Source organism: Chroicocephalus ridibundus, chromosome 8, assembly GCF_963924245.1.
Source record: "Chroicocephalus ridibundus chromosome 8, bChrRid1.1, whole genome shotgun sequence".
Lineage (NCBI taxonomy): Eukaryota > Metazoa > Chordata > Aves > Charadriiformes > Laridae > Chroicocephalus > Chroicocephalus ridibundus.
This window is the reverse complement of record NC_086291.1, coordinates 31,250,458-31,276,042: the sequence shown is the minus strand read 5'-3', so window position 1 is coordinate 31,276,042 and position 25,585 is coordinate 31,250,458. Positions and strand designations below refer to the sequence as shown.

General features: G+C 43.0%; 1 protein-coding gene across 3 annotated transcripts in view; it reads left to right on the top strand.

Annotated features, from left to right (window-relative positions):
* MTA1 (metastasis associated 1) overlaps positions 1-25,349 on the top strand; it is an 88,943-nt gene extending 63,594 nt beyond the window's left edge. Inside the window, exons 14-21 of one of the 3 annotated variants that reach the window (XM_063343283.1) lie at positions 671-860; positions 1,243-1,332; positions 3,156-3,308; positions 4,288-4,323; positions 10,428-10,439; positions 15,731-15,762; positions 18,693-18,844; positions 23,643-25,349. In XM_063343283.1, coding sequence (XP_063199353.1) covers positions 671-860; positions 1,243-1,332; positions 3,156-3,308; positions 4,288-4,323; positions 10,428-10,439; positions 15,731-15,762; positions 18,693-18,844; positions 23,643-23,781 — 804 coding nt within the window. In that variant the 3' untranslated portion in view covers positions 23,782-25,349. The remainder of the gene's footprint in view (positions 1-670; positions 861-1,242; positions 1,333-3,155; positions 3,309-4,287; positions 4,324-10,427; positions 10,440-15,730; positions 15,763-18,692; positions 18,845-23,642) is intronic. The other 2 variants (XM_063343284.1, XM_063343285.1) reach the window with 2 other exon arrangements.
* The last annotated feature ends 236 nt before the right edge of the window (positions 25,350-25,585 follow it).

Sequence of the window (25,585 nt, the reverse complement as noted above, 5' to 3'; positions counted from 1 at the left end):
AAGATACTGCTTTCTCTCTCTGTAGTAGATAAATGTCTCTCAGTATTGTTCTTTATTGTGAATATTGAACAACTCTGTAAATGCATTCATTGAGTTCAGAGTAAGAATTAAAACAGAAATTCTCGCAACTTTAAGACAAAACCATTCTTGCATGCTGCATGTTTGCTTTGGGAAGCGATTTGGTGATGTATGTTTTAGCCATGCATCTGCTCTGTGATTTTCCTCTCCCTCTTCCAAATGCTTTGTTACAAGGAGTTTGCGTTGTATATCCAGAGCAACTCTCAGCACTCAAAGTCTGAGAGTCCTTCTGTTGGCTCTGTAAGCACTAAATCACACATGGTAGCACCAGGTAACTTCTTTAGGTCTGGCTTTTGGATCTCTACTTTAAAACTTGGGACAGCACAGAAATAAATAGTTTCCTGTGTAGAGAAAATGCTTACCTTCGTTTTATCCTTTGAAATATTTTGGAAGAAAATTCCAAATGTTGGTGGGTAAGATCTGGGAAAAGAGGAATAGCTGGGCTGAAAATATTTTCATCTGTAATACTGTTTCTGCTCTTAGGTCTGGGAATCAGTAGTTGAAAGTGATTTTATATGATAGTCTTCCTCTTCTTTAAAACCTTACTTCCTAATAATTATTTTTTAGAAACCATATTTCTTTTCCTTTCTAGAGTCCTCATGGCGTGCCAGTACGAAACAGTGGGAGCCCCAAGTTTGCTATGAAGACACGACAAGCTTTCTATCTCCATACGACAAAACTGACAAGAATTGCCAGACGTTTATGTCGAGATATCTTGCGCCCTTGGCATGCTGCAAGACATCCCTACCTGCCTATTAACAGCGCGGCAATCAAAGCAGAATGTGAGTGGTGATGCAGCTGGGACCTACTTGCAAAGGAGCCCTTTGAAATTCCTGTCCTATAAAGTTTGTTGTGCAACTTGTCGCAACGCCCTCTTGCACGTAGTTAGTGGTTTCTTAAAATCTAGCTATACTTGGACTGCTCTTCTAACTGATGGTAGGCTAGGCAAATAACTTTGAAAATTCATGAGTTGTTTGTTTTAAAATATTAATGTTTGCTATTACATTTCGCATTCTGTGTTTGTGTCCTGTTGCCAAGACATGCTTGCAACCTGTAAAATTCCTTTTGATTGGAAAGCTCTTTTCGGATACTTGAGTTACTCATTTAGTTTTGCTACAATACCTAAATGTCTTTACCCTCTAATTATTTTTCTTTATTTTACAGGCACAGCACGTTTACCTGAGGCATCAGAAAACCCATTGCTATTAAAGCAAGTGGTTCGAAAGCCTTTAGAAGCAGTACTCCGGTATTTAGGTATTAAGAACCCCAAAAACGCAAACCCCCAACCAAACAAAAAAACCCTACTAGCTAATTCTGCTAATCCATTTGGTTCTGGGTTTAGATGCTAGTTCTGGATCACCAAAAAAAAACGTGAAAACCTGCCCATGAATGTGTCCTTTTTCCTTTTCCTCCTTAATTTGGCAGGCCTGGTGGCACAGCAGTCCACCCTGGGCTCACAGAGATGTATCAGAAACTTTTTCAAGTGCAGGGAGGGTTGTATGTGCTGTGGCCTTTGATGTATGTGGGGACAAGTTACCATCTGCTAACGGAGTCATGAACATAATGTTTTGGGAACAATTGATCAGTCCACTGTTCCAGTTTTTGGGCTGTCTGGACGCTGTTCCTACAGTTGGGTGCTCCAAGAAGCCTCTCGGGTTTAGGGCAGCACTGTGTTCCACAGCTTGTGAATCAGTTGCTCGCTGTTCTGTGCTTGAGCTAGACAAGGGGACTGTATTTCCATTCTTTACTTTCTTCTTGGGTTTTAGTTTGGGTGGTTTGTTATGTTTTTTTTTTTTTAAAAAAAGGTCTTCTTGAGGACTTGGGCCTCATGAGCTGATCTGTGGTGGAGTACTGAGTAGCTCTGTACAGGATGGTGTAAGTCGTAGGTGCTGGAAGAGGCCAGCTACGTGACACGCCAGCTCTGACTAGAAATGAATGCAAAATCATTTTCCCTGGTGTTGCTGGTTGCTAGAGATACCCTGAAGACACGTCTCAGGTTATTACTGCAGTCTAACCACAGAAGGCTAGCTTGGACAGTGGTACTTTGAAGGCTTCCAGATTAACAAGGAAATTGATTGCCTTTTTCCTCTGCTGAGAAACACTGGAGTTGATTTGATGTTTCTTTGAAAGCTTTTGTTGATTAAATATTGTGAGGCTCAGGGTTTATTAAATATTTACTGCTTCTCTGTTGAGTGTTGTACTTCTACTGTGTACTAATGAGATACACAGATTGAGAAACCTTTGGATATGTATAGTGCAACCAAATAAATAAGGGCAGAAGCTTTGCTGTTGGATAAAATCTTACTTTTAATGTTTGTACAGTAGGTTTTGAGATTTCATTAGCACAGTGTCAGGGTCTCCATTTGACTATTGGGCTGGGAGAAGAGACTGAAAGTAATGGAGGGAGGCTGATGGACTGGTGGGGATGTATTTTTGGAGATGTTGGGCTCAGTGTACTTCGAGCTCTATGTTAACTTGGCTGTTGGGCCTGCGAGAGAAAAACTCAGTTGAAGGTCCCATTTTCTGTTGCTTGTAACTTCCTCAAAATTTTTTTCGGTTGAACAGTGTGTGCTTGATCATCTCTGCCTCAGCCAGAATTTTGAATTCAGAGTCTCTGTGTATTCTTTCTGGTGGTGCTTTGATTCCTCATTTGTTTGGCTAGTTTTTTACAAACCTTGCAAAACTGGCGGAGTTGTAATTTCCACAGAGTTTAAGGTGGTTGCGTGACTGCCCAAAGATGGCTTTTAATACAGAGCAGCCCCCAGATGATCTCAAATTGTCAGAGAGTAGTGTTTTGGAAATAGACAAAGTGCTTTTGTTATCAACTCTTATTTTAGGATAATATGTTACAGTGCATATTACGACATAGGTTTTAACATCTTCAGTAGAGGTGAATTCCTAAATATACTTAAAATGCTTTATAACAATAGCAATCATCAGTCAAAATTATTGACTGAGATCGTTTGTCTATAAGGGGAGGTATACCTGGTCACCTTGGAAATTTGCAGGTTGTTTTCAGATTTATAATTCCAGTATCTTCACTAATTAAAAATTCACTAATTGCTGTTTCACAACAGAGTCTCATCCATGTCCTCCGAAACCAGATCCTGCAAAGAGCTTGTCCAGTTCTCTCAACAATCTGACTCCTGCTAAGTTTACGCCTGTTATTAATAATGGGTCCCCAACTATCCTGGGAAAAAGAAGTTACGAACAACACAATGGAATGGATGGTAAATATTTTTCTGCAAAATATATCATCTGTATAGGCTTTTTATTCTGTCCTTTCAGTATACAAGGAGATTTTTTAAAATATAGCCCTTTATATAAATTCAGAGTTTCTTATTCTTGGGGGGTGGTGTTAATTTTTTCCGTTTGTAAAAGCTACTTGTCCTATTTCTCCTTCTGGGTGTTGTGACATGGGGTGTGTACCGGGTGGCCCCTTTAATTTTTAAATGACTAATATGAAGAAAACCTTCATAACTTTTCCCAGTGATGTTTTGTTTTTCTTCGGAGGTTTACAGCTTTTTTTTTTTTTAGCTTTTTTTTTTTTTTTTTTTTAAGATAGCAGCTGGGCAGTTCCCAGGTGGCTTAGTAAAGTGGGGATCACCTGGCTTTCAGCAATGCTACCAGAGGCTCCATGCTGTTGAGGGAGGCAGATGTCTCAGATCTAGCATGGCATAAACCCGCTCCTGCCTTGCGCAGAACCAGAGCATTCGCTTTTGTTGGACCTGTCACTGAGCCCCTCTGCGCAGTGGCTCTTTTGGGCTTCATCTCCTCAAGAATAAAAGGCAAGGGGAAGGTGTTTGGAGTGGGAGATAGACACAGGATGTTCCTGGCACAGACTCCAGGGCTCTATTCAGAAGAGTTGATCTTGCCTGAGAGTGTTGGGGAAGAGCAAATGCAGTCTTTTTCTCAGACGAGGATAAAAGGGTCTGGTCAAATGGTCTTAACGGGAGTGAGAACACGGAGGGTAGCGCTCCCTAGCAGGGGAAACGAACAGTTGGTTTAACGGTGACTCTGAGCAGGGAGGGAGATACAGAAAATCTTTCTTATTTTTTTACCTTTAATTTTAACTTTATGTATGGCTTAAATATACAAACATTTGATATCTTATTGTTTGTGGTTTAACATTAAGAACTTTTAAAACTGCTGCTGTTCAGGTTGCTGATGTGATGTTTTTCTCTTTTCTGTTCACTTGTGCTCTATCAGGCAACATGAAGAAGCGCCTGTTGATGCCTAGCAGGGGTAAGACCTTGAAGCTGCGCTCAGCTTATGCTAGGAGAGCAATTTTTAGTTTCATCTGCTGGCTTGTCTCTGTGCTTTGTGGCTATTGAGTCTGTGTGCACCTTCTGTGTTGATGTCTGAGTGTTCCTTGGGTAACCATTTCCACCCATGGTTATGCTGCTCACCTTCCAGGCTTTTCACATGCAGGTGACGAGTTGTACAACCGTACTGAAGACATGAAGTGCCATGTTCAGAATTGTTTACTAACTCCTCAAGTTGAGGATGTGATGGTTGATTTTGAAACTAGGTGGTGTTTCACTGTTTGGCTCTTAAGAAATCAAAAGTTTCATGCGTCCTGAACTCCTTTAAATTCACTTCGGCCAAAAGAAATAGAAGACAGTATTCACATCGGGTCCCAAGTTCAAGCCTCTGTATTTTCCACTGTGAGTAGACAGTCTCACCGATGAGCAACTGTCTGCGCGTTCCCTACTTGCAGTAGAAACGGTTTTCAAAATTTCCACAGGTTAAAAATCAATCTCTTCTGACTACTGAATAGACCCCAGAAGCTTTAGTTGGTGATAATGCAGGAAACATACAGGTGATGTCACTTAAACAAATTCAACAGAACAGACCAATTTTGAATAGTCAGTATATAAAAATGTCATTGTGAGACAGGCAAACGCAAAACCTTAAGCTTACATGGTTAGGGTGAAATGGCCCACACTGCATGCCCTGATGTCACGCGTTGTGTTTAATGGCCTGAGACAGTGGACGACTGTTATAAATATGTTTACATGCATGCGTACATAAGTGCATGCGCAGAATACAAGAAGAATGAAGACAGTGATTGTTCTGCTCTCTTTAGGAATTTATACCTTGGTATGGTGTTGCTGAGTTTTTAATGTGCTTTTTAGCTTTTGTGTTTTGGGAAGAATAACAAAACCCTGCTTCTTCAGTCAGTTTGGCTTCCTGGGAAGCTTTGTGCAGTAATGGGGGGATGTAGATGCGGAGTAGCTCGCTTAATTTCCACGGCTCCTAGTGACTACCTGCTTACGGGCATTCCTTCTGCTCCCCGCTACGTGTCCTCATCAGCAAGGGGACTGCTGAGTCACTCAGCAGATGACACACTTCTGAAGCTTGGAGATGTTGTGTCCCAAAGGAGGGAAGTGGAAGAAGAACTGACCCTTCCCTCATCTCTGTGTAGAGCACTGGATTTGATCACCTGAGACCATTTACTTACTCAAAATGAACTTGTTTTGGTGTTTTAGAACGTCTATCTGCTAGAATACGTATTTGATTAGGTATATTTCAGTCATAACTGTTGCAGATTGCAAAAAGAAGACTTTGGTGAGGTACCAGTTTGGGCTGCTCAGAATACGTGTTTCTCTGAAGCTGGCGTGCATCGTTGTGCTGGGGCTGGCTCTCACCAAGCGCCTGCTGCTGCTTTATCTGCTGGTTCTCTTCTCAGCCAGCCCCTGAAACACTTGGTGTAGTATTTGCTCCTATAACCGTGAGGTAGCGGAGTACGATTCAGTCCTGGAATCTGTTTACCTGCTGGAGTAGTGAGTGGTAACTGGATATTCTTGTGAGCAGTTCAGCTTAAACTTGTTGGTTGAGATTTATTTGTGAATGGAAGATGTTTGTCAGGCTACAATTTCAACATCTGGAATATTTTCTGACCGTGGGTTGCTGGAAGCTTTGCCGAGACACAGAGGAAAGGGAGACACCTGCAATGAAACAAGGCTTAAAGAACTTGGATCAAGATCTACTGGGGATAGGGAAACAGATGGTGGAAGTTCGGTGGATCCGTTTCTGGCCTGAAGACACTTTGTGTGCCAGTGCCACTTAGCACTGATTCCCAGTTGCCTTGCATGTGAGCTGTGGTAAGCTTTGCTGGCTCTAGGCATGGCTAATGCCAGTTTCCTGTGCCATGCCAGAACTGGGAACATGGTGTTGAGGCTTCTCCTTGGCTCTGAATTGAGTCATCCAGGCTTATTAGTGGTAGGAAGGGAGAGGAGGAGGTCAGAGGAGAGGAAGAGCACAAGTTGGAAGCGTTGTGAAGAAGAGAGGCATGGCAGCGAGAGCGATGAAGCCTTGTGACCAGAATTAAGGAGCCAATGAGTTAGTAAAAAAGGACTGAAATAAACCTATCTACCAGAATGGCTGGTTTTTTTAATTGTAACTGACCTAAAATAAAAGAAAAAGATTAATAAGAGTAAAACTGAATTGTTATAACCAGTCAGATTCTTCATTTACATACATAGTATCCTATAGATACTATGGGAAGTTGTGGGCATTTTGTTGTTTTTGTTTTTCCTCTCCCCTTAGTGATACATGGTGGCACGCTGGCTGGTTTAGGTCAGGTCTACTGCAAAGAAAAGCTAGTGTTAAGACGACTGCACGGAGAGGCTGAAAGTATTCTTTCTGCACAACTTGAGGTGCGGGAAGACGCTTTGTCCACCAATGTTGAAAGTTTTCAAGGAGATGTTAACCTAATGCAATGTTAGGTGAATTATCCAGGGTTTTTTGTGCCTCCTGCTGATGTGCTGTGTTGGTGGTACCTGGGAGATATCTTATGGTTTGGACAGGTCACTGTGTCAAAGTCTCTCTAAAGCATTAAGATCCATGTTTATACGTATATATTGGTCAGGTTTCTAAGGCATTTAAATTCCCATGGCACGTGCTGCCTTTGTTGAGAATTAGACTGTTTAACGCTGCTGAAAATTGAACTGCTCGTGTAGGTTTTTGGGTGTTCTTCAGGCAGCTCTGCTGGAGGATTTTCATCTGAGGCTCTACCACCCCTTGGTATTTAGGATGAGGGGTGGTCAGCAGTTAAAATTCAGCCCTCAGAAAAGCTCATCAGTGAAGTGCTTTGATGAACGTTTCTGCATAAATGGAAACACAATTCCTAAATGTGCCCAAACGACGCCTGAGGGGTTGGAGCTGGAAGACCACCTAGTCTGTGGGCGGATGCTGGTTGATCAGGTTGGACTCTGTGTGGAGAGAGGTAGTAATGGGAAGTAAGGAAAGGCTGTGAAAAGGGGAACCTTGGCCGTGAGAGATCAAGGAGGAAAAGAAAAGGAGGCTGCTGTTGGTGTGCTGGGGGCAGAACTAGTTAAAACTAATTATGTGTATGTTGGAAATTGCTGAACTTGGAGTACTTCAGATTTTTTCCTTTGGAATTCCGTTGTTTGTTTGTTTTTTCTCTGGCTGCTGTAACTCCAGCAAAGTATCTTTAACTTTTCTTTTTCTGAATCATCCCTGCTTAAGCCTGGAGAGCTGAACTTTTTCAAGCTTTGCATATGATTTGTCTGGTCGGGCATCTGGAATTTCAGCTGGTGCTTGAATTCCAAGAACAGGAGGATATTCTTAATCTCATCTCTCCTCACTACCTCCGCTCTGTTTTATAAGAAGGGTGTAGTCCTTCCATCTATTTTGTTTTCCTCTTTTCTAAATTACATTGGAGGCATCATTAGGCATACAGTGCCCTTCCCAGCTCTCCCTCAACATTAGATTAGCATGGACAAATTCCTGCAGAATCCTGTTTTTGGAGCATGAAAAGTATATGGAATCTCATAAGCTGTTGAATACAGTGAGGTGTTAAAAAATTAGTTTATTGCTTTTTCATTAGTGTCCTGGAGCTTGACTGACAATATTTGCCATGAAACTTCCTGTAGAGAGATCGAGACGATGTTTTATGTTCTGGACCCTGTTTGCTTTTCTCCTTACAGCTCTCCAGTATGGGATCGATGAGATACTTGTCTATGCAAATCCCTGCTGGGGGAAGGGCGGGAGCATTGTTAGATTTTTATTTTTTTTCCTCACTCTTTTACACCGTGTTAGCTTTCATCTGATCAAATTTGTTTTTTCAGGGTCATCACATGCACTCTAAAATTGGCAGAAAGAGAGAGAACATGAATGAGTAGCTGAAATAAAGGGAAGGCTTTTCCCAGCAACAAACTTGCATTGATAAAATGGTAGGGGATCGAATGCTGAAAATTGGAGAGGGTTTATAGAAGAGCCATGAAAACGGTGAAGGGACTGGAAAACACACTGCATAATGGAAAATGCTTTTATCAAAGTGGAAGTTGTAGATGTTTGTCTCTGCTGACAGGAGCAGCAGAAGTGCAATAATAGAGGGCTTTTTAGTCTAGCTGGGAATGGAATAATGAGCTGCAGTAGCCAGAAGGTACAGTAGAAAATCTTTGGCTGGAAATAAGCTGCACATTTTTGAGTGAGGTTAATTAACTATTGGAATACCTTGCGTCTGCTACTGGGGATTTCTAAACCAGAATGGAATGTCGATCTAATTTAACGTGTTCTGGTTCATTGTTTCTCACCTTTTGGGGAAACGTGAATGAAATCCTAGAACTGGAAGCATTCATCAGCCTAGCATGGCATTAGTTCAATTATCAAGAGATGGGCATGGAAGTGGAAATACTGCTCTTGATCAAAAAACAGCTATCAAGGTGGGAATATAAGGAAGTTCTCTAGCGTCAGCCATGTAGGTGACCAGACTTACCTCTGAGGTTTTTTTTCTGTCTGACTTAGGCCTTGCAGAAAATTTGGGCTTACCTATATGCATAAATTGCATTAAAATTCTGCCTTTATCAGCAGTGGCCCTGGCTGCCCTTCCAAAGTTGAGGATAACCAGCCAAAGGAAATCTGCCCATCCAGGAATGTCTGTAAACAGCAGGGAGTATTGGTCCTTAATGAATAATGTCATACATGGGGTACTGTGGAAAAGTCCTGGCTTTAGCTGTTGATATCCAAACCAGTGTAATGCTGACTAGCATCAAGAAGGAAAACGTTCAGTGCTTCTTAAAGGAATGACTGTTTCTGGCCAGCGGCAGCACAGCTGAGAAGAACAACAAGTTGCTTGAGAGGCTTTTTGGAGACCCCAAGAATCATGTGCCTGTGCAACTTCCTTGCTTTAGATTCTGTGCCAATAGTACCGATTATTTTTGGGAATTGTACGTAGGATTTTGTTTTCAGATGTTAAGTGAAACTTTTTTCACTTGCCTTCAGCTTAGCCCTGACACTCTGATTCCTTTCTTCTGGTGTTATGAAGAAAGATCTGGAAATGAAATCGGGCGATGGACATTATGCTCTGTGGATCAACTAGTGAAAGCCATTTCCTTTATGAAGGATGGTATGGAGTCAGATGCAAACGTTGATTGTGGGTGAGGAGAGTGTGTGTCCCAGGGCAGTGGTAGGGAGCAGGTGTAATTACTATGAGAGGAAACAAATGCTTAACAACGCAAGGGCAGAATTCCAAATGCCCCTGAGAGTACAAAGCCCGAACTTGCAATTAAGTGGAATCTACGTGTGATACATGTCATATACGTTTCTCTGTGTGTGTGTATATATATATGTTTATGTATATGATATGTAACACTCCCAGTTCCAAGAACAGTGAATAATTCATTGATTTCTAGTTTACGTAGTTTGGATCAGCAAACCCTAAAGCAGTGAGGTGCATGGTTTTGTTGCCTCTTTTTTCTTTTTTTTTTTTTAACCATTTAGTGTGTTACAGCCAGACCAGAATACACTGTGATGCTCTTTCGGGAATGCGAGTGGATAGTATTTATTGACTCGACACCAAGATAGATAGCAGCTCCATTCTCGACACATTTGTCCAAGGGTAGCTACTGACACATTGTAGTTGGATGTCACTGCCCAGAAAGGGTTAGTTGGGTCCTTAAAGTGCTCTTAGCAGAAGGTACAGCTTTGCATGAACAAACACATCGTCTGTGAGGTCCTGTGAAGCAAATGAACGTGAACTGTTAGACCGAGCATTTTAGGAAGTACCGTCCAAATCCAACAAGGTTAATGTGCAGGAGTTAGTGGAAGGAGGAAGGGTAACGAACCACTACTCAATCATACAAAATTCAAGCTCCTCTTTGTGGAATCTCTCATTTGGAGTTACTGTTTGTTTAATGTTGTCTTGGGTTTATCTGTCCAACAGAGAACTGTGATCACTTCTGTGTTTCATTACAACCAAAACAGTCTGTGTTTCTGTATTTGTTGCATGGGGCTGGGCTACTGTATTCTGAACTATGTGAATCTTTCCTTTTTTTTAACCTTAAATCTTTTTTTTCCTTTTCCTCTGCCAATCTTGGTAGGAACTTACTTAGGTAAGTAAATTGCAATTTTAACATTGTTCTTATGTCCAACAGAATTTTAAGAAAATAGTAGTCTAGGTGGTGTTTGGTACAATTGATGCTCTGTCCTGCTTGTTGCACTTGCATTCCTGAAAGTTTGATTTTTAGAAGGTGGACACTCAATCTGTGCGCAGCATTAACACGGTCTTGGCAGTTTAAGAAAAACACGGGTATTAAAGCATTCTTATAAGCTTGCAAAAACTATGTGTGTGTATATGTCAACACACAGGGACTACTTCAAGTGAACCAGTAATTTGGAAGTTAAATTCCTTGTTCATCAAGCCTCATTCATGCATGCATTTTTATATTTTTTTTTTCTAGCTTGCTCACAAATGTGGTACTGTTGATGTTGTTGTTACTGCTGGGAAGGATGGAATCCCAGGAGGAGGGTTACTTTTGGAAAAGGAAAATGCGTATGAAGAGTGTACGGGTTTTTGAAAGCAATGTATTTTAGTATAGTAAACCTGTGGAAGTGTGTGTTGAATTCTCTACGTTCCTTGTGACTGAAGACGTGCTTATGAATGTTACTGCATATTGCATGTTCCGCATGGTACTCCTCTTTGGTAAACAGAAGTTAAAACCAAAATACCATCTGTGACTTAATTGCTTGATGTCCTCATTGGTTAAAAAAAAAAAAAAAGAAAAGAAAAGATGTATTATGTTAACATGAGATGAAGGACCCATATCTTTGTGTGTGGTGGATATGCTGAAGACTGGAGTTAGTAAGTTTGAGTAAATATAAATTTAACAACTCCCAAGTTACTTCCAGTGGCTGGAAGCTGGGCTACTCTTCCTCCTTGGTACAGACTTGTGCCAGACTGTGATCTCAATATAGAGGCAATGGTGTGCGTGTTCAGGCATGGAAAAGCACTGGAAGATTTCTACCCAAGTAGAAAAGTGGCCACGGTTGGTGCTTATTCTGCAGCTTCTCGATGTTTGCTGTAGTGACTTCACAGAAATATCCTTGCACTCCAGTCTGTGTTGGGCGCGCTGCTGAGGGTTTAGGCTCTCCAGCTTCTCGAAATGGCAGCTGTGTACTGTGTGGAGTTGGCAAAAAAGCAGGCCAAATATCTGAGGTGGGAGTAATTTTTGAATCCTGCCATCCAGATGCCGAGGACCTCTCGCTTGGACTGGCGGGGAGTGGGACTGGACCAGCCAAGAGCGTGCGCGACTACTCTCGGGCTTCCAGTGGGACCAGATCTGCTGGTTTTGGTTTGCTTCCCATCGTGAAATTAGATTCCCCCGCTCCACTCTGTGTTGTGCCGACTATTCCCGGCTCCCGCAGCACGCTCTTGGGGTGCTTGCTCTAGTTGCTGCAGGAAGTTTGGGTGTTCTCTCATTTTAGATTTAACAACATCTGAAAGCATTAGATTCAAATGCTGAGAGATTGTTGGAAAAGAAACAGGTTGATTGATCCCCCCCCATCCCCGAAAGATAAAGCTGCCAAGTAACAGTAGTAACAGACTTGAAATTGCTGTTTGTGATAGTCCTTCGCCACCTGCGTTTGTTTTTTTTTGCATGGAAGTTTATTCCCCTGCAGCTTTGATACCTGGAGAATGAAAAGATCATTAGGGCATAGTAACCTGCTGTGTCTGGTTTTGAGCCAAAATCTCAGTAATTAATGGTCTGAAGTTGCAGCAGGGGAGGTTTAGGTTAGATATTAGGAAGAATTACTTTACTGAAAGAGTGGTCAGGCCCTGGAACAGCCTGCCCAGGGAGGTGGTTGAGTCGCCATCCCTAGAGGTGTTTAGGAAATGTCTAGATGTGGCACTTCAGGGCGTGCTCTAGTGGCAGAGATTGTAGGGGTTTGGTTGGACTCGATGATCTCAAAGGTCCCTTCCAACCATGAAGATTCTATGTTTCTATGATAAATTGTGCTTGTGCTTGAGGAACAGTTCAGAGGTCTCTGTCGCTATGTTTTGGGGAGTTGAGGCGTGCTTTCGGGGTGTCAGTCTCTGTACTGGGGTTAGTTGTTTTGTTGCCATTTTGGTAACAGCGTAGAATCGTCTGTGGCAAAGGACATCCATGCTTAACCTGTAGCTATACCTTTAGTTTACCCTGTCTGCATTTTATCCTCTGGGACTTCCTCTGTATTTCAGTGTATAGAGGAGACTTTGGCAGGAGAAATCGAATGGCAGAGATTTTATAGGGCTCTAGGTTTTTTTCAGTGCTATGGAAAAAAAAAATAATTTAGTCTTGAGTTTTCAGAATATATTTCTATTTCTTTGGCTGCGGAAGAGTGGAAGATCTGCTTAGATTCATCACTGTAGACCTTTACAGCTTTTAAAGGTTTGTGGGTTTAAAGGTTTGGTCACCTCCTTTATTTGGTTGGGGTTTTTTTTTTTTTTCCTTATTTGGAGGAGTTTAGTGTTGTTTCTGATGCGGAGCTATGGAAATTTAAGCAGTTTGACCTTCGATGTCATCAAAAGGAATATACACACTTTCTATCCTGTGGCTTCTCTAGACATTCCTCCATAAAATAAAGATGTTTTTTTTCCCCTGTAGAGGAGCTGTCAGAACCTTGGTGGGTTTTGCTCCTGGTTTATATTTGTATGCTGCCCTACTTTTTTTAAACCGCTTGTGGATGCGTGCGTGTGGGGAAGTCTCTCTCAAACCTTGATCTGTGCTAATGGAGCAAGGACCTTGGGGAGGACTAAGTTTCCTATGGTGAGTTACTTGTCACTCCTTATCCCTGAGGATATCCAAGACGGAGGATTGGCTTAGTTCGTAGAGGTGCCTGTCTCGCAGACCTCATCTCTCGCACAGAAGCCACCAAATACTTTTGGGTGAGAATCCAATGTTTCCAGTACGGATGCATCCTGTTGACTTGACAGCTGTTCTGCAGTGGGTTACAGATGTTACGTGCTCTCTCTCCATCTCTTTGGTGACCCTGCTGGGTAAAAGTTGCTCGTTTAATAGCAGTGCTTCAGCTGCACGTACTTCTAATGTGATTTTTATTGCAAACCGAAGCTAGTCGTTTTAGCGTCTGTTTTCATTTTTTCAAACTCTAGTCTGAAAAGCGTGACTAAAAAATTCACAGATAAGATTAATGTGCAAATTGATACCTTATTACTGTGATAGCAATAGTATAAATTGTATTGAAACTGTACCTTTGTTTTGTGTCCCATTTTACTGGGGCAAAAAGTTGTCATGGGCAGCTTTATTCTAGAAGTTCCAGCCTTAGGGGGTGAGGTGTGTCCCCGTTTTTATCACTGCTGCTTTGCGGTTCAAGGGCTCTGAAGCTTTGGGGCTCAGAGCTTCTGCTCCATTTGTGTCAGTCTCAACATCTCTTCTCACTGCGGAATATTCCGGATTAATTCTGGTGCTTGGGAATAGCGCTGTGGTGTATCCAGCAACAGCCGTCGCAGCATCCACGTATCGGCTGCTGCTGTAGGCCAGGCTTTTCTGGCATCAAGGATGTTCTTAGTACAAGAAAAGAAACGATCTGGAGTGTGGTTGAAATGAAATGTGTGGCTCCAGTCCAGGGACTCGCATCAGTTGATTTACATCTCTCAGAGCTCCTGCGAATGGAGAAAATGTTATCTTTCTGTTATGGGAGAGGGAAGAAAAAGCGAGTGCTGGAGTTTAGCTCTGAAGCCAAGAGATTCGGGTTGCGTCCTGCTGGCTGTGCTGTTTCCCAGCATCCGTGGAGCTCTTTGTCCATCCATCTCCAGCGGCTGCTCACAGCTGTGTTTTGGATGCGATTGCTGCTCCCATGTAAAAAGGAACGATTATGTGGCGCCTACATTGCCTTTGTCAACATCCAAAGGTTGTTACTGGTCCTCTTACTCGGTGCCTGGTACATCTGTTCTACAGATTTGATGGAAATCTTTCTGGCAACTATTTCTTCATCCCTGTGGATACTTAAGCTCAAAAATCCTGCAAAAATTGAAACTGTGTCTTCATCTTCCAAGTAGCTAACAGCATGCATCTACCCAGAGTGGAAAATACACTTGGTACAAACTGCTGATTTTAGCGTGGTGTCGTGATACTCGATTCTCAGAAAATGTCCCCCCCTGTTCCGCCTTCCTCCCTCCCGATACGTCGCGGTGCCATGCGTTTCCTGGCACACTTGCTGTGAGTACATTGTCTTTGGTTTTACCAAGGAGAACCTCAAGGAATCTGTTGGGAGTGCGGGACCGCGAGCTGTAAAAATTCATTTTTGCTGGATTCTTTAGAAAGCTTCGCTGTTTCCTCACAGCTTAAATGGTTAGCAATGGGAAGTTTCCAAAGTCAAGCTGGGAAGCTTGCTGTAAATGTGAAAGCAGGATTCATACTGAGAACTTCTGTAGCCAGCAACAGCGTTTGCTGATGCCTGTCTGGTAGGACCTGTTGGATTTGATGTCCTGACATTCTGTTTCTCAGCCAGGAGGGGCTGAGAAAGATGGTTTGGTGCACTGATGTTAATGAAATGGTGTTTTCTGGCAGCGTGCATCTTAGAAAACTAAACGGTGTTACCAGAAAGGTTTATCGGGTCTTCTAGTCCATTCCGTGCCATACCCTGCTGCCTTGTAGCAATGCGTCGTTCCCTTATATCTCAAGACCTTTGTGTGTCCTACAAGGTCTCATGTATGTAAAGTACAGTTCAGAACATATGATAGGGTATCTGATGGGATTGCAAATGAGCTAGGAAAACCAAGCCATTGTACTCGGTGCTGTCCCTGGGGAAGGGCTTTGCGTGATAGCTGGGGTCACGGTGCTCTGTGACTGATGGAGCTACTGCTACGCCTGTGGAAGTCTTTACTGGTGGTAGGTTCAGCAGATACAGCCTGTTTGCTCACAGCTTGCAGCTAACATCTGAGCTGAAGGGTTCCCTGGGGATCCAAAGATGATAGGAAAGTTTTTATTTGTCGCTGTCTTGACAGTGTGTGATACCTTCTGCTTTATCCTTCTTGATGTCGGTAAATTCCTCCAAAACTCAAACAGAACGCCAAATTTTTCGCAAGACTTGAGGAAAACCTCAGATCAGAAAGAGGAGGTGTACTTTTAGTGGTAGTTTGAAGAAAGGTGTGAGTAAACAGAGAAAAGACTGAGCAAAAGGAACGTGTTTTTAACCTGGGGGCTCTGCTCTTCAAACCGTGTTGGTAAGGGAGCTCTTTCCTCAGTTACCTTTCACGGAGGGGAGAAGTTAGTTTGGTAGACAACTCTTGTTTTAGCAAAACAACACAGTTGCGATCATAGCTGCGTGTGTTTTGATTTTGTACTTTTTTCTGTCTTGGAAAAGCAATGGTCTTACCAGCTCTATTCTCTTTCCTGTTTGTTAGGTCTGCCTAACCACGGACAAACCAGACAAATGGTAAGAGAATGTTCATTTAACCAAAACAGGGAAAAGAAGAATTATTAATCCGCGCTAGATAGAACACCCCATTAAACCCTAGTGTTTCACTTCCGTCTTTGCTGTTTGCAGCTGGTCATACTTCCCAATTCATTGAAAAGTTTAAAAAAAAAAAAAAAAAAAGAATTATTTTAGGGCATATGAAACATTGAAGTGGTTAAATACAATTTAAAGCTTGAATCTGTCTGTCTATATATAAATGAGATTCTGTTTTGAATGGAACATTTTGTTTCAGCTCATACAGAAACTGAGTGGCTGTTTATAGCAAAGTTCTGGGATGTGTTTCTAGGTGGAATGTGTCTCACTGAAGGAGGAAGGTTTAAATGATGGAAGGGTTTGTTTGGAAAACAGTTTCTTTTTATTATTGTTTTTAGGAAGTCGGTGTGCGAGTTGTCTGCTGAGAATGCTTGGGGTTTATGTTTTTTGTTGTTTTTTTCTTTTTTTGAGTCCAAATGATTGCTAGCCTTTCATCCATTATGCTGAGTTTTATCAGAGGACAGAAGCAAATAGCCAGTCTGATTGATGCGTCTCTGGCAAAAGGCTTTCTCATGAAATTCACCTCCGTGTGCAGAGGCTGTGCATCACTTTCCCTCCTTACGCATGGCTTATGGGAAACTCATGGGAGAGAACTGCAAGCATATTTATCCCCCCCCCCCCCCCAAAAAAAAATGATCTTCTGGTCTTGATAAAAGCGGAGCTTGCCTCATTAGGTGAACTGCCACGATGTCTTAGTGTCAGTAGAGTCACTGCCATGGGTCAATCAGCAGCAGGTATGAACAACGGTCACTGAACGGTGATCACAAGCATTATTAAATCTAATAACGTTGTCGGATAGTGCGCAGCATCACGAAGGGTAGGCTATAACTTGAGCATGCTAGTCTGCTTGTAATAATGAAGCATTCATTTGGTTTGTTACTCGAGCATCTGATACAAGTGGGGAAATTGTATTCCTCCATGAATTCAGCTTCATTTCTTGTCACCGAGAAGACTGGCTACTTGTTTGTGTCTGCTGTATAAACCAACTCAGTGCAGTGGGAGAAATCTGTGATGACCTAACACTTTTTAGGTGTTTTAGGGTGAAACCCCCGAACTGCCTTGATTTCTGGTTGCTTGATAAGGTGTGCTGCTGAACTCAAAATTAAAGGTCCATGTTTCAGGATGTACCATTTGAAAGAGATTGCGCTGTGCAGGTAGAGAAAAGGCAACCCTGAAGCACAGAGGTGCCCCTTCTAGGTATTTCCAAGAACTTTCTCCGGAGTTGTTCCACGTATGTAGCACATGCGGAGAAAATAGCCTTTGCAACACTAATGAAAGAATTTTCTTGGAGAAATCTAGAGGAGGTAAAAAAACAAAACCAAAACATCCACAACCCAACAGAAGAGCTTTTCATTTGCAATCTTTTCCTTAATAAACCTCAAATACAAAAGCAATTCTTGAAGTATTTCAGTGGTGTGCTGCGGTGCCGAAGTTGTCTTGTATAACATGGAGCTGGGCAACTAAGAAATCAAATCGTTATTGCACTTGTATATAACAGCTTTAGAGAGTTTAGGATTTTAAAAGGTGGGATTTTGTTTGTTTAGCTCTAAAGCCCTAATTTGTTACAAGAAGCAGACCTTGCTAGCACAGTTGAGTAAGGCTGGTCAAAAAAAAAAAGTCATCAATCATTTTTGGTTTTCTCCTCAGACAAAAATGCAATAGCCTGAGGGTTTTGTTGGTTTTTGTTTTTTTTTTTTTTCTTAGTTGCCAGACTGAAGTCTTCCCTTTCTGAGTCAAAGTGTTAAAATTTGGTTGAGCTTTTGCCATAAACACTGACGCTTAAGGACTTGAGTGCCTCATGTGTCCATCTTTTCCTTGTGAGGTGGATCTCCCAGGCCAGACATCCCTCACGTACACCCTCAGCTTGTCATTTTGTGGGCAGAAGGGGAAGCCTTGGTGCACCTGGGGAGATGGCCTGGCCTCGGAGGATGGCCTGTGAAATACCAGAATTAAATTTCTACTGGGATCTTTCCTGACCAGCTTTAATTTATTAGTATGACATTTCCTGGGCCCTGATTTTGCATCTTTCCTGACTTGTCCAGCGTTACCGATTTCAGTGGGATTTATCAATGTGCTAATCAGCAGGAAGAGGGGCAGCAGAACTGGACTTCAAATGATCAAGGACAGCTGCGTTTGAGAAGCTTAATCCTTTGCTCCCTTGCATCTGCACCTCTCTTAATAACAGCTCGTGTTTTTCCAGTGGAGTGGAAGGGGGCTACTGTGGGTCCGGAAAATTATACCTGTGGGCGATTCGCAAAGCAAATGTATTGTGTGGGGGAAATCTGTGGTGTTAAATGCTAAAAGGATTTTAGGATAAAAGCTGCTAAGCTTTGTAGTTCTAGATTTGTTTTCAACAACATATTTAATACATCATTAAATATTAACCTTCCTGGAGCAAAAAGGATACGGGTAAGTTTGGCGCCCCAGAATAACTGTAAATTCTGATTTTTTTATTTGATTTGCTGTGTAGCTAGATTTCCTTCCCTGAAATCAATAGAGTTGTTCTAGATTTATGGTGGTAGCTGAAATCTAATTCTTCTGCTCAATCTTTCAAACTTGATGTCATCTTTCAGACACAAGCAACAGATGATTGGTAATGCCTTACATTTATTATCTGTCCTGTTGCTGGAGTATTGCTGTCCTATGCTATATTAAAGGTGCCTAGCTTCTACTGCTTGTGGACAATTGCTTTTATGTGAATTCTGTGTTCAGTCATGGGCAAGAGGGGAAATATTTACCATAAATTCTCAACAACCGATAAAAAAACTTTAATTCTCTTTTCCTTTGAGTGCTCATTACATGCTACTGCAGGTTAGTTGCAGTCCATAATTGTACTTTTTTATGTATCATGTTAGGGACCAAGCCGAAACTTGCTGCTCAATGGGAAATCATACCCAACAAAAGTCCGATTAATTCGTGGTGGATCCATGCCTCCAGTGAAAAGGAGGAGGATGAACTGGATTGATGCACCAGACGATGTTTTTTACATGGCCACTGAAGAAACCAGGTAGGAAACTTGATCTTTCAGAGGATTTAAGGGGAGCTCTTTGGCTTTGTGTTCCTTGTGGGTGCTGCAGCTGATTTTGTGGTTAGATGGATCTGTTGCTACGAACTACATGGCGAGACCACTGCCGGTGTTGAGGTAGGTGAAAGGCTGTGATGTACCTAATCATGTCTGATTATCCTAATCGTGTGCTTGCATTCCAAAGAAAGCAGATTCTTCTTCTTCCAGAGCAGTTCATGAAAGAGATGGGCAATAAGGGCAGGAAGACTGAGGTAGGGAGTTCACCTGGTTTAGACCCATAAATGCCTTTGGAGGTCTCACTGCAGTGCCTCAGTAACAGCGTAGGGCCTTCTGGTGCACGGGTGATGCTGAGGAACAGAACCTTCTATACATAAAGCTCTGCGCGCTGAAGTCTATTGTATTACCTACCTCTCAGAACATTTCCCCGGGTGTCTGAGTGCTGAAACCCGCAAGTGACACAGAGGGTTTCCAGGGGCTGAGTTGCCTTTGGTGGTTTATATTTGCCAGTAGTAGTGATGAGATTGCGCTCTGCAGTGTCCGTCTTCCTCTGGTGGAACTGCATCTTGCTAGTCCTTTTTAGTCTGCCCACAGGATCAAAATAGTTAAAGAAACTTTCCTTGCATGAGTTTCACTTTGAACGCTGTTTACAGGCTGCTGACAAGAGTGGTAGAAGCTGTGTGGCCTGATCACTAAAGCAAAGCTTTGGGGTGCGTATTCCCAGGACTGTGGTGTTATTCCTAGGAAGGGAAGAGTGCTCCTGGGTGTGGTGAGAAAGGTAAAGACATATGCTTGTATGGTTTTCTCCCAAGAACTTCATGGCTCTCTTCCCGGGTAGCCTCGAAGAGGGTCAGAGCAAAGCCGCAGCCCTTCTTTTCAGCCCTCCTTGCAAGTAGAGATGCTCTCTGGCTGTTGCCTATGTCTGAAGCCTGGAGTTATCAACGCTTCCACTATCAGAGCCCCGACAGGCAGAGAAGCACTTAACCTTTCCCTCCAGTACCTAGCAGAGATGGACATGGGACTTACTGGATGTCTGAGCCTTACAAGTGACCAAGGAGGTCAGGAGTTTTGAGTACTTTGTCTCTTCTGCTACTACTAAATTTGGCGCTACTCTGAGTATTCATTTCTTCATCACGAAGTGCATAATCAGAGCCCTGACATCCCCAACCTCCTCCTCAGCCTGCCAAGCATTTCCAGTGTCAAGTGACTATTCTGCGGGCCTCGTATCACAGATGGGCTTTGTAGACAAGCTGAGGCTGGTTAACATTCAAGTTAATAACCAGTGATATCTTGGATCATCAGATTTCAGTGCAGGAAACCCTCCTCCCCGCCGTTAGAACTCAGAAGAAACATGAAATTAATTTCTCTGTTGGGCTTGTTCCTATGGACGGCTCTAATGCAGTTGTGCATTTCCCACCAGCTCATATCTTCACCTTGTCTTTCCCTTTTCCTTTTCTGTTCCTGCGAGGTGCAGTGAAAGCAAGCAGTAGGGTCCCGTATATAATTGCAACTAAACTGAGAGAAGTGTTTAATTTTCAGGGGAAGCAGTTTCCTTCTTCCTGTTGTCATCTTACTGTGGTAAAGAGGTACTGGGATCCTGCTGCAGACCTGTAGTTTTGGCAGATTCACATGGATGCAGGGTCTACGGTTTCTAATTCAGTCCTTAGATGCTCAAGGCTTATTTCATAATCGTAATCCATAATATTTCATAATTGTAATTCATAATTTCACAATGTATTTCATAATTGATGAAATACAAAACACTTCTTGACATCTTTATCGTCCAACCCACAAGAAATACTGCAGGTCCGTGGTAGTAATGTCTCAGTGCTAGTAGGAGGTCCTGCCCTTTGATCTGTACAGAACAGGGAAAACATTCATCAAGTGTGATGTTGGTCGTGAGAGCAATTTACTGGAAATCGGCTGCTCGTGCAGAACCACTGACCGAGGCAGGAAAGATCAGTCCCACAGCAACCAGCGCATCTCTAATGCCGAAATCGTAGCGCAGTGATAGACATCAGCTCAGTAAGACCTTATCTCTTCCATTTTAAAAAAAAAAAAGAAAAAAAAAGAAAAGAAAGAGCGGGCTTCTTTGTCTGACAGCCTTGCTGCTTAGCTGGCTGATGAGTGCTGAAAGGCGATGTTTGGCAGCCTGCTGAAAAGCAGGGGGGCCTGAGCGACGTAGCATTGTAAGCGGCACGGGTTTTCTGTCGGGTGTTTCACCTCTAACTTTTCCCTGAACCATCTGCTGCATTCCGCTGCCGAGAATGTAAGGCTTGTTTGTGAGCTCTGAAACAATCTGAGCTTTGTGTTGGCTCCCATCTAGCAGCAATATCTGCATATCATCCTCCAGCTGAGGGTCAGCCTGCGTTTTCAGGCACAGAAAGTAGGTTTCCCTAAAGTTTCACGTACCTCCCCCCTCCTTCCCCCCCTTTTTGTGTGGCACCGTCGAGAACGGTGCTAGAAAACTGGCTAGCTTTGAGGGAACAGTTGGAAAAGTTGGTCGATTGAAAGGAATAAGTTTCTGAATTCAAGCCTCACAGCGAGGAGCTCGGCATTTATAATTTATGCAAGCGGAGGCAGCAAGTGACCTGATCAGAATCTAGAACTGCTACGGGACGTGTTTTCTGATGGCGGCGTGTCTAATTGAGCACATGCGGATACTGTAAGAAGCTCCTTGGGGGAAAAGTAGATCAACTTCAGCTAAAAAAGTCTTGGAAAAACTCAAGATGACTTTTTTTTTCCTCTTTCCCCCCCACCATTTTTCCACTCCCTTCTCTCCTCTTCCCACCCTGTGCCCTTTCAACTTGAGAAGGTGCTGGAGAAATGGGGACGCTGAGCAGACAAAAGACATGTGTCTGTCTGTGGGAGCTCTGTGTCAGCGGGGGAAAAAAGCAAGCGAAGAGATGAGCGAATCTCGCCAGAGCTGGTTGAAAATCTTCAGCTGAAGTTGTTGATTTGTCAGTGCTGGTGGTGGGGAGGGTAAATATTGGGGGGGGGGGGAGGGGGGGGGCGGGGGGAGTGTTTTTGACCAGTTTCTTCTACGAATACGCATTGTGTCTCATCGTCTCCTTTTTTCCTTCCTTCCTTTTTTCCTTCCTTCCTTTTTTCCTTCCTTCCTTTTTTCCTTCCTTCCTTTTTTCCTTCCTTCCTTTTTTCCTTCCTTCCTTTTTTCCTTCCTTCCTTTTTTCCTTCCTTCCTTTTTTCCTTCCTTCCTTTTTTCCTTCCTTCCTTTTTTCCTTCCTTCCTTTTTTCCTTCCTTCCTTTTTTCCTTCCTTCCTTTTTTCCTTCCTTCCTTTTTTCCTTCCTTCCTTTTTTCCTTCCTTCCTTTTTTCCTTCCTTCCTTTTTTCCTTCCTTCCTTTCTCTCCTTCCACTTTCTTCTTTCTTTCTTTTTTCAATGAAAAATTTGACCCCAACAATGTTGAATAACCAAAAAAGTAAAAATTATCTTTGGGAGACAGATGGTTGAGTTGTGGACTGTAAAGCCACGTGCTTGCCCTTCCTCTGGTGCAGTATTTGTGTGTGTCTCTGATGGCAAGTTAAAAAGAGATTAAGGTGGGAGCATATAAGGGTAGACAGGGCTTCCTCAGCACACCTTCCTTGTCGCCCCAGTTCCTGAAGTGAAGGCTGTGTGTAGTGGGTACCAGCAGGCTACTCTTGTGAATATTTATCACTTTCCTTTCTAATCTCTATATGTTTCCACCACAACATCTTCTGGAAATGAATTCCCCATGTTAATTGCATAGTACAGTTTTCATTGTTGCTGGTTTTTTTTCTTTTTTCCTTTCCCCCCCTTTTTTTTTTTTTGAGGATGCTTCCTTTAGCTCTAAGCCTGGTATTGACAAAAGGAAATGAGCAATCATTCTGTATTGTCTCTTTCTACCTTATTTTGCTAATTTTAAAACTTCAGCATGTCCTCTCCGTTCTCCCTCTCTTTTACTTTTTCTCCGTATGGCAAACAGCTTCTTGGTCTGATAAGACTTGCTGCTCATCTTGTGACATATAGGGAAACTCTTAACAAACGTGAGAAGTGAATATTATCCATTTCTGGGATGGGCGCATGCAGTGTGGGAGAAAAAAAGAGGAGGAGACACCCTGTTACAGCATTCCCAGTGTGGGGGAGAGGCTCCGGTATTGGTTCACTGGTTAGTGGCCATCATGGAGCTGCCCTGTGGCAGCTCAGCCTTCAGGCAGGGCTCCGCGGGAGACCAGACGTCGCAGGGTTGTGCTGTGCGGGGTTTCTTTTGAAGAGGCGGCTGCAGGCACCTGCTCGGGGCTGGGGAACGTCAGAGAGCTCCGCGAGAGATGGATTAACAGGCAGGGGAAGTGACCAATGTCGACAGAAGATATTTTTTTATGGTTGTAACTTGGCTCTGTAAATTCCCACAAAGCTGCCTGCAGCATGTCCAACCGATGCGTCTGCCTGCATCAAAAGAAATTAGCGGTGTGGAAACTCGTTGTCATAACTATTTCACATGTTACGTTTGCAGCAGTAGAGCCAGGTCCTGCGAGGCTGGACCGGAATGCTTTCTGCTCTGCGGGGGAAGGATTCTGGAACAGAGGGTGAAATTTCCTCTTCATTGGTGGGTTTATAAATCAGAAAACAAAAGTTCCCCAGGGAAGACACTGCCAAAATAAACAGTGTCAGCCTGTCCCATTAGCAAGAAGCCTCTGTGCGTGCAGGCCTGGTTTCACTTGGAGAAACTGAGAAATCAAGAAACCTTACAATGCCTTAGCCGTCCGGTCTCTGTAATCGCTTCCTTTTTTCCTTACTGTCTGCAGGAAAATCCGCAAGCTGCTTTCCTCCTCTGAAGCCAAGCGAGCCGCCAGACGCCCTTACAAGCCTATTATCCTCCGGCCCATCCAGGCAGTGCAGCTACGCCAGCCCATGAATGATGAACCCATAATCATTGAGGATTAACACACGCTGAGCGGCTCGCCGGATGACGGGGGATCTGCCTGAAAGAATCTCTCCTCCAATCTATACTTGAGTTTCTATGGCTACAGCATTGAACTAACTGTTGAAGAGAGGGAACTTTTGAGGAACTGTTTTGCATCTTTTAAACCCTTAAAAGGAACTCGGCCCTGCTCTGAGCCTCTGACCACAGACTGCTCTCTCTCTTGCGCGCGCTCTCTCCTTCTCTCTCCTTTCTTTTTTTTTTTTTCTTCTCTTTATTTTCTTTTTTTTTTAATTTTAAATTTTTGGTAGCCTCTTTTCCCCTTTGCTTCTACCCCTTTTGTAGAGACAGGGGGAGGGAAAGTAAGTTTAACTTATTAAGAGAATGTGGACTAGTACTTTTTAGCTTTGTTTCCTCTTCCGATGTACGAGGAGCTAGAACCCTTCATTTTGTGACTGAGCTCTCGTTGCAAAGCCGTTTTTATGAGGCTGTGTTGTAAGATTTTTCTTTTTTTTCTTTTTTTTTTTTTTTTTTAAATTTTGTGGACGGTGCCATTTTTTATTTCATTTATATTATTTCTTTTGTAGATAAATTTCCGACCTTTAACTGATATTTGGAAATAGGAGCTGAAAGCCAGCCCCAGGTTCAGCCAGTTTTCTTTGGTCCTGTCCCTTATGTTTTTTGGATCATTTTGCACGGCCAGTTGTGCTCATGCACAAGACAGAAACAACTCAGGCTGAGAAAGGAGTGAGCTAAGAACTGAAGAACCTTGCAGAACATTACACTAACGGTGTGTGCAGTGGAGGCCAGGCTACCAGAATTAGGTGTCCTTACTCTAGTCGATCCCTGGGAGATCCGGCCCGTGGCATTTCTCCCAGTAACCAGCAGTTTGCGTGCTGCCTTCTCTCTGACATCTGGAATCCTACGTGCTGTTTTACCACCAAGACCCAGCAGTAGGCCCAGCAGTCCAGCAAGTGTAATGAATTGCTTTGCTCTGGCTCCAAGAGTCAAGTACACCAATGCCCAGGGACATTTTGCTTAGAACTCTGAACCTGTTTGTGCATCAGTGTTTTTTGGACACATCTCTCCCAGGACAAGACCTGGTTTCTCTTTAATTGCGTTACTGTATGTTTCCCATTTTGAAGGGAATTTAAATTACAGCTGGGTTTTCATTTGAACACGTTGTGTCTGAAATTAAGTGTTTTTTTCCCCCCTTGACATTTCTTGTGTTTGAGGTTTCTTGCATCTCTTGAACTTCTTATGTATTTGCAAGTCTGTATAATTTCTTTTTCATATGTCTTCTCACGGCAGTGCATTTGGTGAATGCCCTGCTCTGTTTTGAAAGGATGTAAACTATCATTTGCAACTTGTGCTGATCTGTACATGTACCTGCCTCAAGCAGACACAGCATGTAATAACCCCCCCAAGTCATTCCATACGTGTCAGCGGTGAGATGAGCCAAAGTTGTATTTGGGTTATCACAGTCCAACCGTGATTCTCTGCAACTCTGCTAACCCACCGGGTTAGACGGAAAGGAATTCCCCCCCCAAATGAAAACAACTCAGTTAACTTTACTTAATAAACCTGGAAAGTGAGCTTTTGTGAAACATCTGCTTTTTGTCTCTTCTGAAAAGAGCCGCCAAAGGCCCCTTGCTCAGGGTGCTCTCTGCCTGACACTCCTTCCTTCACGTCCCAGAGTTGTCCTCTGCTCTCCAGTGTTTGCCCTGTGCCGCTGTTGTGTTGCGCGGGGCGAGAGTCATGTGTGCTTTGATTCCCCCCCCTGTGCAGTTTAAACATTTCTAGCCCTGAAAACCGCGACTCCCTCCT